Raw genomic sequence first — 15,598 nt, 5'->3', positions numbered from 1 at the left:
TCGGACAGGGCCACAGTGTCCCCCGTCTCAGCCTCAATGCCTCAATAGTAGAGTATGCCCCCAATGCAATTCTGAATTCAAATACATCCAGTGCAATTTCAACTAATAACTGTCTTTTGTTGAATGTATATAACAACATTCCAAACTTGTTTAGCATTATTTAGTCAAATTGTGGCATGATTGCACAATTGTTATCCGTTTGTATCAGTTTCAATTGGGAACTTTTAGCTTGAAGGCGAACCCCAGAAATCCATTTTAGTCGGTCACGTGAACGTCTATGTTCAGAACGCAGTGATGTCCGTTACCCAGAATGCCTCGTTTGTTGCGGGCTGATCGAGGACTGACTGCCTGGCTAGCTAGCTGGCTACTACATATGCCCTACTTTTTGTTCTAGCTATGCGTTTTAATGTAATAACTAACGTTAGTGAATAGCCGAGTGAAACGAATAAGAGAACTACAACACTGTGGTTGATATAAATTGCGGTAATGCCTCTCTTCACGTCCAATCCATTTGAGCAAGATGTTGGTAAGTTGTTGACGTTGGCTACTCTAACGCCTCGGCTTTGTTTGTGTTTTGCTAGCTGTAACTTGAGTACCTGAACGTTATCCAGGTCTTGAGTTGATTTTCCTCACGTAGCTAGTTAACGTTAGCGGCACGTCTTCTTAAGTTTTGTAGCCGTAGCTAGCTAACACCCTTCTTTAGTTAACTAGCTTGTTAGTTAGCTGACTGGCAGTCAACATGGCTACCTTGCGTTAGCCAGTAAGAGCAATGGGGATAGCCCATTCACTAGCTAACTACTGAAGTGTTGTTAGCCTGACACCTGGCCCCGGTAATTTACATTTACATTTACGGTAATGTTGATAAAGTTAGATCATTTTGATAAGCGACAGTAAAGATGTTAACTAGCAGCAAACTGATGCTCCATGGTGCCAGACGGAGAAGATGACGTTGCATTTTATCTGCAGTTACGAAACGTCAGCTACACTAGATGCCACTACAATGACCAACTAACTATGCAGGCAAAGAAGCTAAGCACGTTGCTAACGTTAACTTGGATGTGTGTATCAAGCATAGATTAGTGAAGGGGTTAGCTATCTATGTAACAGTATAACTTTAGACCGTCCCCTCGCCCATACCCGGGCGCGACCCAGGGACCCTCTGCACACATCAACAACAGTCACCCACGAAGCATCGTTACCCATCGCTCCAGGATGGAAAGGATGGACATGATGAGCCTGGAAGAGATGTTATTGACAACACTGGAAGGGGATTAGAAATATTCCCCTCGCTAAATTATAGCCCTTGTCATGGTGTAGTAGCATATTCTGAATGAGTTAATTTGTTTCTGAACAGACGGCAGTAATTCTATGGCTTTGGCAAGTATATTTAAATGTGTCAGGGGTGCCGCAATTCGTTCAGAACCCTTCGCGTGGCTTGGATTATATAAGGAAATAAATGATAAAGTGCAACGAGAGAGATGATATGCAGGCTCATGTCTATCAGAGTAGAAAGAAGGAGAGATGTCATAGAAATCTCATTCTAGTTATGTGAGACATACTGGCGCGCTTCTCACACAGTCCGCATTGGTCTCAAACACAAATAAAATCAAACGTTATTTGTCCGATGTGCCAAATGTAACAGATGTAGACCTTACCGTGAAATGCTTACTTAAAAGCCCTTAACCAACAGTGCAGTTCAAGAAGAGTTAAGAAAATAAATCTCAGAAATCTCAACTAGCAAGCAAGTCGCAGAAATGAAGATTCTGTGGGGGGGTGGAGAATTCAAGCAGGTGGGAGATTTTCGGCACAACACCGGTACCGAGTCAGTATGCCGGGGTACAGGTTAGTTGAGGTAACTTGTACATGAAGGTAGGGGTGAAGTGACTATGCATAGATAATAAACAGCGAGTAGCAGTAGTGTACAAGACAAAGAGGGGGGGGGGGTCAATGTAAATAGTCCGGGTTTTGATCATTTGATTAATTGTTCAGCAGTTTATGGCTTGGGGTAGAAGCTATTAAGGAGCCTTTTGGTCCTAGACTTGGCGCTCCGGTACCGCGTGCCATAGGTTACAATTTTGCGCAAACCTTAAAACCCGGCCGGCCCAACCCAAATGAACTCTTGGGATATTAGGCTCGGCCTGAAAATCGACTTTTTCACATTACGTTTTTTTCTGGTGGCTGGAGAATTAACTAAGAGAGAACTCAAATGAACTTTGATCGCTTTTATTAAACATGTTACGTTGCAAAAATGTGAAAATGATTTCTTGGGCCAGTAGAGGTACGGGATCCAGCCAATTATGTTTAGAAACAAAACAGTCCAAAACGTGGAGGTGCCGGAACCTGATCCGGCTCTAATTAAGCACTGCAGGTGCTTCGTAAACAACAGGTGCAGACTAACAGTGAAATGCTTGGTAAACAACAGGTGTAGACTAACGACAACAGGTGTAGACTAACGACAACAGGTGTAGACTAACGACAACAGGTGTAGACTAACGACAACAGGTGTAGACTAACGACAACAGGTGTAGACTAACGACAACAGGTGTAGACTAACGACAACAGGTGGAGACTAACGACAACAGGTGGAGACTAACAACAACAGGTGGAGACTAACAGTGTAATGCTTGGTAAACAACAGGTGTGGACTAACAGTGAAATGCTTGGTAAACAACAGGTGGAGACTAACAGTGAAATGCTGACTGAAGGGTCCTTGGTAAACAACAGGTGTAGACTAACAGGGAAATGCTTGGTAAACAACAGGTGTAGACTAACAGTGAAATGCTTGGTAAACAACTGGTGTAGACTAACAGTGAAATGCTGACTGAAGGGTCCTTGGTAAACAACAGGTGTAGACTAACAGTGAAATGCTGACTGAAGGGTCCTTGGTAAACAACAGGTGTAGACTAACAGGGAAATGCTTGGTAAACAACAGGTGTGGACTAACAGTGAAATGCTTGGTAAACAACAGGTGTGGACTAACAGTGTAATGCTGACTGATGGGTCCTTGGTAACAACAGGTGTGGACTAACAGGGAAATGCTTGGTAAACAACAGGTGTAGACTAACAGTGAAATGCTGACTGAAGGGTCCTTGGTAAACAACAGGTGTAGACTAACAGTGTAATGCTGACTGATGGGTCCTTGGTAACAACAGGTGTGGACTAACAGGGAAATGCTTGGTAAACAACTGGTGCAGACTAACAGTGAAATGCTGACTGATGGGTCCTTGGTAAACAACAGGTGTAGACTAACAGTGAAATGCTGACTGATGGGTCCTTGGTAAACAACAGGTGTAGACTAACAGTGAAATGCTGACTGATGGGTCCTTGGTAAACAACAGGTGTAGACTAACAGTGTAATGCTGACTGATGGGTCCTTGGTAACAACAGGTGTAGACTAACAGTGAAATGCTTTCTTACGGCCCTTCCCAACAATGCAGAGAAATAGTTGAACAAATGTAAAAAGAATAACCCAGGGAATAAATAGAAAAATAATAACATAAGGAATAAATACATGTTGAGTAACTGATGCGCCATATCCGGTTAGAACTCTGGCTCTAGATGTGACAAGTGGTTCCCCACATTATCTTACCCTAAATGGATTTGTTTGTGTTATAGCCTACTACTTGTTGTTCTTCAGAGAAAGCCACCAGTGAGATGAACACATTATCTTACCCTAAATGGATTTGTTTGTGTTATAGCCTACTTCAGCAGTGAGCTGATGTTTTGTGTTTGTTGTTCTTCAGAGAAAGCCACCAGTGAGATGAACACAGCGGAGGACTGGGGACTCATCCTGGACCTTTGTGATAAGATAGGACAGTCTCGATCCGGGTCAGTTACACATGTCTATCAATACGTCAATCAATTATATGTATACTGTATATCCAGATAGGGCAGTCTCCTAGCGGGCCAGTAATAAGATAGGGCAGTCTCCCTAGCGGGCCGGTAATAGATAGGGCAAGATAAGAGGGCAGTCTCCTAGCGGGCGGTAATAAGATGGGGCAGTCTCTAGCGGGCCGGTAATAAGATGGGGCAGTCTCTAGCCGGTAATAAGATGGGGCAGTCTCCTAGCGGGCGGTAATAAGATGGGGCAGTCTCCTAGCGGGCCGGTAATAAGATGGGGCATGGGGCAGATGGGGCAGTCTCTAGCGGGTGTTAATAAGATGGGGCAGTCTCTAGCGGGCCGGTAATAAGATGGGGCAGTCTCCTCGGTAATAAGATGGGGCAGCCGGGCCGGTAATAAGATGAACACTAGCGGGACGGTAATAAGATGGGGCAGTCTCCTAGCGGGCCGGTAATAAGATGGGGCAGTCTCTAGCGGGCCGGTAATAAGATGGGGCAGTCTCCTAGCGGGCCGGTAATAAGATGGGGCGGTAATAAGATGGGGCAGTCTCCTAGCGGGCCGGTAATAAGATGGGGCAGTCTCCTAAGATAAGATGGGGCAGTCTCTAGCGGGCCGGTAATAAGATGGGGCAGTCTCCTAGCGGGCCGGTAATAAGATGGGGCAGTCTCCTAATAAGAGCGGGTCTCCTAGCGGGCCGGTAATAAGATGGGGCAGTCTCCTAGCGGGCGGTAATAAGATGGGGCAGTCTCCTAGCGGGCCGGTAATAAGATGGGGCAGTCTCCTAGCGGGCCGGTAATAAGATGGGGCAGTCTCCTAGCGGGCCGGTAATAAGATGGGGCAGTCTCCTAGCGGGCGGTAATAAGATGGGGCAGGCGGGCCGGTAATAAGATGGGGCAGTCTCCTAGCGGGCCGGTAATAAGATGGGGCAGTCTCTAGCGGGCGGTAATAAGATGCGGGCAGTAATCTGGGGCAGTCTCTAGCGGGCCGGTAATAAGATGGGGCAGTCTCCTAGCGGGCCGGTAATAAGATGCGGGCGGTAATAAGATGGGGCAGTCTCTAGCGGGCGGTAATAAGATAGGGCAGTCCTAGCGGGCCGGTAATAATAAGATGGGGCAGTCTCCTAGCGGGCCGGTAATAAGATGGGGCAGTCTCCTAGCGGGCCGGTAATAAGATGGGGCAGTCTCCTAGCGGGCCGGTAATAAGATGGGGCAGTCTCCTAGCGGGCCGGTAATAAGATGGGGCAGTCTCCTAGCGGGCGGTAATAAGATGGGGCAGTCTCCTAGCGGGCCGGTAATAAGATGGGGCAGTCTCCTAGCGGGCCGGTAATAAGATGGGGCAGTCTCTAGCCGGTAATAAGATGGCGGGTCTCCGGTAATAAGATGGGGCAGTCTCCTAGCGGGCCGGTAATAAGATGGGGCAGTCTCCTAGCGGGCCGGTAATAAGATGGGGCAGTCTCCTAGCGGGCCACATGAAGGTGTGATGTTTGTAATGTGTTGATGAATATTAATGTGTTGTCGATGTTAGTTTGGACACACCTACTCTTTCAAGGGGATTTCTTTATTTGTACTATTTTCTACATTGTAGAATAACAGTAAAGACATCAGAAAATATGAAATAACACATGTATTCATGTAGTAACCAAAAAAGTGTTAAACAAATCAAACTATATTTGAGTTTCTTCAAAGTTGCCACCGTTTGCCTTGATGACAGCTTTGTACTCTCTTGGGATTCTCTCAACCAGCTTCACCTGGATTGCTTTTCCAACAGTCTTGAAGAAGTTCCCAAATGCTGAGCACTTGTTGGCTGCTTTTCCGTTACTCTGCGATCCAACTCATCCCAAACCATCTATATTTGGTTGAGGCCGGGTCATTGTGGAGGCCAGGTCATCTGATGCAGCACTCCATCACACTTCTTCTTGGTCAAATAGCCCTTACGCAGCCTGGAGGTGTGTTTTGGGTAATTGTCCTGTTGAAAACAAATGATAGTCCCATTAAGCGCAAACCAGATGGGATGGCGTATCGCTGCAGAATACTGTGGTAGTCATGCTGGTTAAGTGTGCCTTGAATTCTAAATAAATCACAGACCGTGTCACCAGCATAGCACCGTCACACCTCCAAGCTTCACGATGGGAACCACACATGCAGAGATCATCTGTTCACCTACTCTTGAGTCTCACAAAGACAGGGCTGTTGGAACCAAAAATCTCCAATTTGGGCTCCTCAGACCAAAGGACAGATTTCCACGGTCTAATATCCATTACTTGTGTTTCTTGGCCTAAGCAAGTCTCTTCTTATTGGTGTCCTTTAGTAGTGGTTTCTTTACAGCAATTTGACCATGAATGATGCGGGTGCTGGGTAGCCTAGTGGTTAGAGCGTTGGACTAGTAACCGAAAGGTTGCAAAATCAAATCCCCAAGCTGACAATGTAAAAAATCTTTCTTTCTGCCCCTGAACAAGGCAGTTAACCCACTGTTCCTAGTCTGTCATTGTAAATAAGAATTTGTTCTTAACTGACTTGCCTAGTTATTTAAAAAAAAAAACAGTTGATGTTGAGATGTCTGTTACTTGCACTAATTATTTGGGCTGCAATCTGAGGTGCAGTTAACTCTAATGAATTTATCCTCTGCAGCAGAGGTAACTCTGGGTCTTCCTTTCCTGTGGCGGTCCTCATGAGAGCCAGGTAACTCTAATGAATTTATCCTCTGCAGCAGAGATAACTCTGGGTCTTCCTTTCCTGTGGCGGTCCTCATGAGAGCCAGTTAACTCTAATGAATTTATCCTCTGCAGCAGAGATAACTCTGGGTCTTCCTTTCCTGTGGCGGTCCTCACGAGAGCCAGTTAACTCTAATGAATTTATCCTCTGCAGCAGAGATAACTCTGGGTCTTCCTTTCCTGTGGCGGTCCTCATGAGAGCCAGTTTCATCATAGTGCTTGATGATTTGTGCGACTGCACTTAAAGAAAGTTTCAAAGTTCTTGAAATTTTTCCAGATTGACTGACCTTCATGTCTTAAAGTGATGATCGACTTTTGCTTCTCTTTGCTTATTTTAGCTGTTCTTGCCGTAATATGGACCTGTTATTTTACCAAATAGGGCTATCTTCTACAACCCTATGTTGTCACAACACACCTGATTGGATCAAATGCATTAAGAAGGATAGAAATTCCACCAATGAACTTTTAACAAGGCACACCTGTTAATTGAAATGCATTCTAGGTGACTACCTCGTGAAGCCAGTTGAGAGAATGCCAAGAGTGTGCGACGCTGTCAAGGTAAAGGGTGGCTACTTTGAAGACTCTAACATACATATAGAATATATTTAGATTTGTTTAACCTTTCTAGCGCCCTCGACAACATTCCACTGAAAGGCAGCACGCGAAAATAAAAAATATTTTTTAGAAATGTAACTTTCACACATTAACAAGTCCAATACAGCAAGTAAAAAAACGTATTGTTAATCTACCCACTGTGTCCGATTTAAAAATAAATGCTTTACAGCTAAAACACAACATATGATTATGTTAGGTCAGAGTCAAGTCACAAAAACACACACAGCCATTTCCCAGCCAAAGATAGGAGTCACAAAAAGCAGAAATAGAGAGAAAATTAATCACTAACCTTTGATCTTCATCAGATGACACTCATAGGACATCATGTTACACAATACATGTATGTTTTGTTCGATAATGTGCATATTTCTATCCAAAAATCTGTTTACATTGGCAAATCTGTTACGTGCAGTAATGTTTTGATTCCAAATGATCCAATGATTTTGCAGAAATACTAATAATAAACATTGATAAAAGATACTAGTGTTATTCACAGAATTAAAGAGATTTCTCCTTAATGCAACCGCTGTGTCAGATTTTTTAAAAAACTTTACGGAAAAAGCATAATCTGAGAACCTCGCTCAGAACCCAAAACATCCAGAGGAATAGCCGCCGTTTTGTAATCAACAAAGTTAGAAACAACACCATAAATATTCACTTTGATAATCTTCATCAGAAGGTACTCCCAGGAATCACATTTCGACAATAAATAACTGATTTGTTCAATAAAGTAAAGCGTTTCATCCAGAAAAAAACTTAGTTCCCTTACAGTCCTTTAGAAACATGTCAAACGATGTATCAATATTGTTTTTAGCATGAAACATCAATGTTCCAACCGGAGAATTCCTTTCTCTTCAGAAAGGCACTGGAACGAGAGGTAACTCTGTCGGGAGCGCGCGTCATGAGACCAAGGCTCTCTGCCAGACCACTGACTCAGAGGTTTCATGAGCCCCTCCTTTATAGTAGAATCCTCCTTCAAGTTTCAAAAGACGGTTGACATCTAGTGGAAGCCCTAGGAAGTGCAACCTCATCCATATCTCAATGTGTACACGGTACGCAAAGCTTTGGAAAACTACAATACTAATAATACTATGCGTATATTAGCATCTGGGTCAGAGTAGGAGGCACTTCACTCTGGGCATGCTATTCATCCAAAAGTGAAAATGCTGCCCCCTATCCCAAAAAGGTTAACACTTTTTTTTGGTTACTACGTGATTCTATATTTGTTATTTGTTAAGTGTTGCAGTCATTTCAGTCGCTGTAGTAGCTGACGTGTATTGTGTTGAATCATCCGCAGACATAGACACACTTTACTCAAAGCCAGTGGCATGTCATTAGTAAAGATTGAAAAAACAAATATGTAAGAGGCCTACGAGACAGCTTCCCTGTGAAATTCCTGATTATGTTGGAGAGGCTTCCATTAAAGAACACCCTCTGTGTTCTGTTAGACGGGTAACTCTTTATCCACATTATAGTAGAGTGTGTGTTATTGATGAAGTTGTATGTGTTGTTGATGATCATAATGAAGGTTGATGTGTGTTCTATTCAAGGCCTAAAGAATGTCTTCGGTCGATTATGAGACGAGTCAACCACAAGGATCCACATGTTGCCATGCAGGCTCTGACGGTAAACACAGACAACACAGCTATGTATTACAACAGGTGCTTGGAGGAAAAACTGTCTGCTGTATAAATATATTTCATGAAGCGGTCTTAAGCTGTCATAAAGCCCTGTCTTATGCTGTAAATGCACTACATGACCAACAGTATGTGGACACCATCTTGTCGAACATCTCATTCCAAAATCATGAGCGTTAATATTGACTTGGTCCCCCATTTGCTGCTATAACAGCCTCCATTCTTCTGGGAAGGATTTCCACTAGATGTTGGAACATTGCTGCGGTGACTTGCTTCCATTCAGCTACAAGAGCCTTAGTGAGGTCGGGCACCGATATTGGATATTGCTCCTAGACGTTTCCACATCACAATAACAGCACTTATAGTTGGCCAAGGACAGCTCTAACAGGACAGAAATTTGATGAACTGACTTGTTGGAAAGGTGGTATTCTATTACGGTGCCACGTTGAAAGTCATTGCCAATGTTTGTCTATGGAGATTGCATGGCAGTGTGCTCGATTTGAAACACCTGTCATTATCAGGTGTGGCTGAAATAGCCAGATCTACTCATTCAAGGGGTGTCCACATAGTTTTGTCGATATAGTGTGTATTTCATAAAGCTGTCTTATGCTATAAATATATTTCATAGAGCTGTCTTATGCTATAAATATATTTCATAAAGCTGTCTTATGCTATAAATATATTTCATAAAGCTGTCTTATGCTATAAATATATTTCATAAAGCTGTCTTATGCTATAAATATATTTCATAAAGCTGTCTTATGCTATAAATATATTTCATAAAGCTGTCTTATGCTATAAATATATTTCATAAAGCTGTCTTATGCTATAAATATATTTCATAAAGCTGTCTTATGCTATAAATATATTTCATAAAGCTGTCTTATGCTATAAATATATTTCATAAAGCTGTCTTATGCTATAAATATATTTCATAAAGCTGTCTTATGCTATAAATATATTTCATAAAGCTGTCTTATGCTATAAATATATTTCATAAAGCTGTCTTATGCTATAAATATATTTCATAAAGCTGTCTTATGCTATAAATATATTTCATAAAGCTGTCTTATGCTATAAATATATTTCATAAAGCTGTCTTATGCTATAAATATATTTCATAAAGCTGTCTTATGCTATAAATATATTTCATAAAGCTGTCTTATGCTATAAATATATTTCATAAAGCTGTCTTATGCTATAAATATATTTCATAAAGCTGTCTTATGCTATAAATATATTTCATAGAGCTTTATGACAGCTTAGAAAAACTTTATCTTTACATTATTGAAGTAAACGTGTTTTTCCCTTCCCAGCTACTTGGTGCCTGTGTTTCAAACTGTGGGAAGATATTTCATCTAGAAGTGTGCTCCAGAGAGTTTGCCAGTGAGGTCAGCAACGTTCTAAACAAGGTCTGGATATTCGCTGTCATTGTATGTAATGTTACAGAAATATCTACTTTGAAAATTGTTGTATAAAGTTTGAAGGGCCATACTAATCTAAGTGTGTGTGTTACAGGCCCATTTTCAGCTGGCTACTTTTTCCATTTTAGTTTTATTTATTCATATTATAAGCTCAACAATGCGCACATGGCTAAAGGCTACGCGCAAAGTTTCCAAAATGTCATTCTCCAAAGCGCACCACAAGCGGTAACATGCAATGTAGATGAAAATATCTGTGAGTGGTTTCATGCAATATAGATGCAAATATATGTTAGAAATTAAGAGGGGAGATCTAAAGATGCATTGGTTACTAATAATTTTTTATTTCACCTTTATTTAACCAGGTAGGCCAGTTGAGAACAAGTTCTCATTTACAACTGCAACCTGGCCAAGATAAAGCAAAGCATTGCAACAAAAACAACAGTTACACATGGAGTAAACAAACATACAGTCAATAGAAACATCTATATACAGTGTGTGCAAATGAGGTAGGATAAGGGAGGTAAGGCAATAAATAGGCCCTATAGGCGAAAATAATTACAATTTAGCATTAATATGGGGATTATTAATATGGGGATGAGGTAGTCGTGTGTGCTATTTACAGATTGGCTCTGTACAGTGATCGGTAAGCTGCTCAGACAGCTGATGCTTAAAGTTAGTGAGGGACATAGAAGTCTCCAGCTTTAAATGTTTTCTTTTTCTTTTTTTGCAATTCGTTCCAGTTATTGGCATCGGAGAACTCGAAGGAAAGGCAGCCAAATGAGGAGTTAGCTTTGGGGATGACCAGTGAAATATACCTGCTGGAGCGCGTGCTGCTGGGTGTTGCTATGGTGACCAGTTAGCTGAGATAAGGTGGGGCTTTACCTAGCAAAGACTTATAGATGACCTGGAGCCAGTGGGTTTGGCGACGAATATGAAGCGAGGGCCAGCCAACGAGAGCATACAGGACGCAGTGGTGCGTAGTAGTTTGTTGAGTATAGTGTTGGAGGCTATTTTGAAAATTACCTCGCTGAAGTCCAGGATCGGTAGGAGAGTCAGTTTTACGAAGGTATGTTTAGCAGCATGGGTGAAGGAGGCTTTGTTGCGTATAGGAAGCCGATTTCTAGATTTAATTTTGGATTGGAGATGCTTAATTTGAGTCTGGAAGGAGAGTTTACAGTCTAACCAGACACCTAGGTATTTGCAGTGATGATGTTAGTCGGACGGGCGAGTGCGGACAGCGATTGGTAGAAGGGCGTGCATTTAGTTTTACTAGCAGTTAGAGGCCATGGAAGGAGTGTTGTATGGCATTGAAGCTCTTCTGGAGGTTTGTTAACCGTTTCCAAAGAACGGCCAGAAGTATACAGCATGGTGTCGTCTGCGTGGAGGTGGATCAGAGAATCACCAGCAGCAAGAGCGACATCACTGATACATATAGAGAAACGAGTCGCCCCAAGAATTGAACCTTGTGGTACCCCCTTGGAAACTGCCAGAGGTCCGGACAACAGGCCCTCCGATTTGACACACTGAACTATCTGAGAAGTAGTTGGTGAACCAGGCGAGGCAGTCATTTGAGAAACTAAGGCTATTGAGTCTGCCGATAAGATTGTGGTGATTGACATAGTCGAAAGCCTTGGTCAGGTCAATGAAGACGGCTGCACCTTACTGTCTTTTATCGATCGTGGTTATGATATTGTTTAGGACCTTGAGCGTGACTGAGGTGCACCCATGACCAGCTTGGAAACCAGATTGCATAACGGAGAAGGTACAGCAGGATTCGAAATGGTTGGTGATCTTTGTTAACTTGGCTTTTGAAGACTTTAGAAAGGCAGGGCAGGATAGATATAGGTCTGTAACAGTTTGGGTCTAGAGTGTCTCCCCCTTTGAAGAGGGGTATAACTGCGGCAGCTTTCCAATCTTTAGGGAACTCGGATGATACGAAAGAGTTTGAATATGCTAGTAATAGGCATTGTAACAATGGCGGCGGATAATTTTAGAGAGGGTCCAGATTGTCTAGCCCAGCTGATTTGTAGGTTCCAGATTTTGCAGCTCTTTCAGAACATCAGCGATTTGGGCTGAGATGTTGGCCAGGGTAGGGGTAACCAGGGGGAAAGCATGGCCAGCTGTAGAAAAATGCTTATTGAAATGTTCGATTATCGTAGATTTATCGGTGGTGACCGTGTTTCTAACCTGCAGTGGGCAGCTGCGAGGAGATGCTCTTATTCTCCATGGACTTTACAGTGTCCCGAAACATTTGGAAATTTGTGTTACAGGATGCAAATTTCTGTTAGGGAAGCGAAGGCTAGTTTTTTCAAACTGAGGGTAGATTTGTCAGGATGATATCTGAGGGTTCCCGTGTTTACCGATTTTTAGGGTTGTACCTGGTAGGTTCCTTGATAATTTGTGTGAGATTGAGGGCATCTAGTTTAGATTGTAGGACGGCCGGGGTGTTAAGCATATTCCAGTTTTTCAACTAGCATGGGTTGCTAATATGACTAGGATTATACCTTTGGCTGCTGGACAATTAAAACGTTGATTTGAAAACCTATAGAACGTTATGAAAATGCTGGTTTCAATGGCATATGAAGTCTTTATAAAATAATAGATTATTGGTTTCAATGGCATATGAACTCTTTATAGAATTCCACCCACATTTCTATGGTCGTATTTTGGCTACTTTGAAACAGGGCAAGAAATGCTTCATAAAATGACATAAAACGTCCAGGTTTTAATCAATTAAGTAAATGGTTAAATAGTTTCAAAATGCTGACCGCCTCCTCTCAGATTCCAGGTGGGTGAAGTGAGGTGCACAACAGCCACTGGCCTTCACTCCGGTCTTGGTTAACATTTGGTCTGAACAAAAACGCGCCTTGAGAATGTCGACAGAATCAAGATTTTTACGTTGTTAATTATCCTTCATTATATTTGTCAAACATAATTCTGCCAATAACAGCTAGGTTTCTCTCCCCACACAGAACACTCTCAGACAGTCCTGCAAAGAAGCTACTTATTTTTTTATTTTATTTTTGCATTTTTAATTGAAAACAACCATAGGAAGGTACTTAATTGTTACCCAGAAATAATTTGATATTGAGATAAAAACTGCTGCGTTCGACCTTTACTTCATTGTTCTGTTTGAATAAAATACACTGCCTTTCAAAAGTTTGGGGTCATTTAGAAATGTCCTTGTTTTCCATGAAAACACATGAAATGAAATTAGTTGCAAAATTATTAGGAAATATCGTCAAGACGTTGACAAGGTTATAAATAATGATTTTTAATTGAAATAACTTAGCTTTCGTCAAAGAATCCTCCATTTGCAGCAATTACAGCATTACAGACCTTTGGCTTCTAGTTGTCAAGTTGGATTGACTTGATGGAAACTTTTTTTTTCAAGATCCCTTTTACAAATCTCCCACTTTACCACCACCAAAGCACCCCCGACCATCACATTGCCTCCACCAAGCAGGGTAGCCTAGTGGTTAGAGCATTGGACTAGTAACCGAAAGGTTGCAAGTTCAAATCCCCGAGCTGACAAGGTACAAATCTGTCGTTCTGCCCCTGAACAGGCAGTTAACCCACTGTTCCTAGGCCGCCATTGAAAATAAGAATTTGTTCTTAACTGACTTGCCTCGTTAAAAAAAAATTAAAGCACTCCTTCAACATATTTGAAAACATTTCTGCGTCTCACGAATGTTGTTTTTTGTGATCTGAACACCTCAAACTTAGATTTCTGTCCATAACACTTTTTGTCCAATAGTCACATGTCTGTGTTCTTTTGCCCATCTTATTCCAAATGCATGCTTTTCAACCGTTCGCTGCCTGCACCCGCACGCCCGACTAGCATCACCACCCTGGATGGTTCCGACCTAGAATATGTGGACATCTATAAGTACCTAGGTGTCTGGCTAGACTCTCCTTCCAGACTCATATCAAATCTCCAATCTAAAATCAAATCAAGAGTCGGCTTTCTATTCCGCAACAAAGCCTCCTTCACTCACGCCGCCAAACTTACCCTAGTAAAACTGACTATCCTACCGATCCTCGACTTCGGCGATGTCATCTACAAAATAGCTTCCAACACTCTACTCAGCAAACTGGATGCAGTTTATCACAGTGCCATCTGTTTTGTTACTAAAGCACCTTATACCACCCACCACTGCGATCTGTATGCTCTAGTCGGCTGGCCCTCGCTACATATTCGTCGCCAGACCCACTGGCTCCAGGTCATCTACAAGTCCATGCTAGGTAAAGTTCCGCCTTATCTCAGTTCACTGGTCACGATTGCAACACCCACCCGTAGCACGCGCTCCAGCAGGTGTATCTCACTGATCATCCCTAAAGCCAACACCTCATTTGGCCGCCTTTCGTTCCAGTTCTCTGCTGCCTGTGACTGGAGCAATTACTAATAATCGCTGAAGTTGGAGACTTTTATCTCCCTCACCAACTTCAAACATCAGCTATCTGAGCAGCTAACCGATCGCTGCAGCTGTACATAGTCTATCGGTAAATAGCCCACCCATTTTTACCTACCTCATCCCCATACTGTTTATATTTATTTACTTTTCTGCTTTTTTGCACACCAATATCTCTACCTGTACATGATCATCTATCACTCCAGTGTTAATCTGCAAAATTGTAATTATTCGCCTACCTCCTCATGCCTTTTGCACACAATGTATATAGACACTCTTTTTTTCTACTGTGTTATTGACTTGTTAATTGTTTACACCATGTGTAACTCTGTGTTGTCTGTTCACACTGCTATGCTTTATCTTGGCCAGGTCGCATTTGCAAATGAGAACTTGTTCTCAACTAGCCTACCTGGTTAAATAAAGGTGAAAGAAAAATACATTTTATTTTATTTTTTATTGGCCAGTCGGATATGGCTTTTTCTTCGCAACTCTGCCTAGAAGGCCAGCGTCCTGGAGTTGCCTCTTTGCTGTTGACTTTGAGACTGGTGTTTTGTGGGTACTATTTAATGAAGCTGCCAGTTGAGGACTTGTGAGGTGTCTGTTTCTCAAACTAGACACTAATGTACTTGTTCTCTTGCTCAGTTGTGCACCGGGGCCTCCCACTCCTCTTTCTATTCTGTTTCTTGGCAATTTCTCGCATGGAATAGCCTTAATTTCTCAGAACAAGAATAGACTGACGAGTTTCCGAATAAAGTCCTTTGTTTCTGGCCATTTTGAGCCTGTAATCGAACCCACAAATGCTGATGCTCCATATACTCAACTAAAGTATTAACTAGTTAAAGAAGACCAGTTTTATTGCTTCTTTAATCAGGACAACAGTTTTAAGCAATGCTAACATAATTGTAAATGGGTTTTCTAATGATCAGTTAGCCCTTTAAAATGATCAACTTGGATTAGCT

General features: G+C 42.2%; 1 protein-coding gene across 5 annotated transcripts in view; it reads left to right on the top strand.

Annotated features, from left to right (window-relative positions):
* The first annotated feature begins 308 nt into the window (after positions 1 to 308).
* The window catches only part of stam (signal transducing adaptor molecule (SH3 domain and ITAM motif) 1), a 50,214-nt gene continuing 34,924 nt past the window's right edge, over positions 309 to 15,598 (top strand). The window contains exons 1-4 of one of the 5 annotated variants that reach the window (XM_029648847.2): positions 309 to 526; positions 3,744 to 3,828; positions 8,717 to 8,792; positions 10,120 to 10,194. In XM_029648847.2, the coding sequence (XP_029504707.1) occupies positions 487 to 526; positions 3,744 to 3,828; positions 8,717 to 8,792; positions 10,120 to 10,194 (276 nt within the window). In that variant the 5' untranslated portion in view covers positions 309 to 486. Of the gene's footprint in view, positions 527 to 3,743; positions 3,829 to 5,315; positions 7,110 to 8,716; positions 8,793 to 10,119; positions 10,237 to 15,598 lie in introns of those variants that run through there. The other 4 variants (XM_029648846.2, XM_029648845.2, XM_029648848.2 and 1 more) reach the window with 4 other exon arrangements.

The sequence above is a fragment of the Oncorhynchus nerka genome, linkage group LG9b, assembly GCF_034236695.1.
Source record: "Oncorhynchus nerka isolate Pitt River linkage group LG9b, Oner_Uvic_2.0, whole genome shotgun sequence".
NCBI classification, from domain to species: domain Eukaryota; kingdom Metazoa; phylum Chordata; class Actinopteri; order Salmoniformes; family Salmonidae; genus Oncorhynchus; species Oncorhynchus nerka.
This window is presented reverse-complemented; position numbering and strand designations above follow the sequence as displayed.